The sequence below is a fragment of the Bidens hawaiensis genome, unplaced genomic scaffold, assembly GCF_021521415.1.
Source record: "Bidens hawaiensis isolate Kalapana, Puna unplaced genomic scaffold, B.hawaiensis_p1.1 tig00041171_1, whole genome shotgun sequence".
Classification (NCBI taxonomy): domain Eukaryota; kingdom Viridiplantae; phylum Streptophyta; class Magnoliopsida; order Asterales; family Asteraceae; genus Bidens; species Bidens hawaiensis.
This window is the reverse complement of record NW_027497285.1, coordinates 122,978-124,835: the sequence shown is the minus strand read 5'-3', so window position 1 is coordinate 124,835 and position 1,858 is coordinate 122,978. Positions and strand designations below refer to the sequence as shown.

At 36.3% G+C, this 1,858-nt stretch overlaps 1 protein-coding gene across 1 annotated transcript; it reads right to left on the bottom strand.

The window, feature by feature from the left end:
* Positions 1-317: 317 nt before the first annotated feature.
* LOC143592742 (late embryogenesis abundant protein At5g17165-like) lies at positions 318-734 on the bottom strand. Its single transcript, XM_077072586.1, has one exon. The coding sequence runs from the start codon at positions 678-680 to the stop codon at positions 318-320; it is 363 nt and encodes a 120-aa protein (XP_076928701.1). The 5' UTR covers positions 681-734.
* Positions 735-1,858: the final 1,124 nt, after the last annotated feature.

Genomic DNA, 1,858 nt, shown 5'->3' with positions numbered 1-1,858 from the left:
ATTATTTTGTGTGTTGACTTTTTCAGGTTCGTTGTTACTACTTTTAGAAACATAATCAGTACTGATCGTGTTGATGCCTATTAAACCAATGCGGTGGGTTTTGCTACCTAGTTATTTTTACCAACGTATACCCGCTATACCCTTTGCCTACTAGAAGATTATCGACTTTCATGCAATTTCGATAAAATGAAAACACATATTCATGATGTTTCTTGATCGTTCCAAGGATAAAAGACATGAGATGAAAACAAAGCAGGATACAACATACAAGACAACATCAAATATATAGTAAATACATATAACCACTACCATCTCAACTAATCAGCAAAAGGATCAACCGGAGGTATCTCGCCTGTAAACGACTCGGGCGGAGGCGGTTCCAAATCCTCTAGCGGTCGAAAAAACGCCTTCTCATCCAACACCGTGTCCTCGGTGGCACATGTCACCGCGGGCTCCTCCGAGTTCTGTTCACTCGCGGGCACAAATACTCCGGTGTCCGGATCAGGCTCCCAATACTCTTCGGGTTCATGTAAGATGTCTTCAACCGGAGGACTAGCCTCAACCTCCTCCTCTACTTCCATCTCGTAAAGGGAATCGTGTAGTTTCCGCCTGCAAATGGAGGCGGTACGAGATGTGGTTAGGGTGCGGAGATGGTGGTTTACGACGAGCTTTGAGGCCATGGTGAGTATGGTTGTTTGTGGTGTACGGACATGAAGAGATAGATACGTGTTGGTTATATAGTGGAGGTAGCATAGGGCTATGACCGACTTTGGTTTTTATATATTAGAATTGTGACACCTCCACCTTAACGAACCTTTTTTTTTTTAATTTTATTTCATCAATTTCGAAACGTACTTTTTCTTATCCACGTGATTATGATTTGATTCAAAGTTCAGGTAACATCCAATGTATTTGGTGTTGATTTATACGCCAAAGCTATTTGGTTTGGGGGTCATAGTGAAATATTCATCATTTTGGAATGCTTTTGGGCTACATAGTTCGGTCTTTAGTAGGAGATGTTGATTTCACTTTTTTTAGAAGGTGGGTGGCCCAATAGTTTTGGTATGATGGACGATCATGATAGGCCCAGCCGCCTAGGTGGATACCGTGGATTGTTGATTGAGAATGTGATAAAAAGTTTAAAAACATAGGGTCTAATGTAATCGTTTAGGAGAACCACCAAACGTATTTTGGTTTTATTGTGATTTGTCATTTGAAATGGTGAAACCACAAAACCTGATGTGCTTGCAGTTTAGTATCGAGCATGGCCCGATTGCAAACGGTGATGACAGTTGAAATGTAATTTTATTGTGAGAGGGGGTTATATATGTTAACCTATTTATACAAGGGACATGCTATTTTATAAAAGAAGGGGGACAAAAATGAGACTGATGAGAAGGATTAGTAGGCAATATAACAACAACAACAACAACAACAACAACAATAATAATAATAATAATAGAAAAAATCGTAACTCAAAATTTAATAAAAAAAATGAAAAATAAAAAAAATAAAAACACAAAAATGTTTCCACAATTTTCCTCAAAATTAATGTTGAGGAAGAAAGATCATTGTGTCTTTTTATTTATCATTGTGTTTCTTGTTTATTTTCGTCATTGATTGTGTTTTTTTTCCTTTGCATTGTGTCTTTTTTTTCTTGATATTGTGTTATATTACTCAATATCTGTTATATTTTGTTTGGCACTGTGTTATATTTTGTGATTTATTGTGTCTTTTTTTATTTATAATTGTGTCTTTTATTAATGTTCGTTATTGTATCCTTTTTCTCGGTATTATGTCTTTTCTTCGGGTTTTTTTTAACGGGAATGACATGAGAAATATTTTAGTTTTTAAAATT

Coding starts and splice junctions, on each gene's coding strand:
- LOC143592742 (XM_077072586.1), bottom strand. CDS start 680: ATGGCCTCAAAGCTCGTCGTAAACCACCATCTCCGCACCCTAACCACA.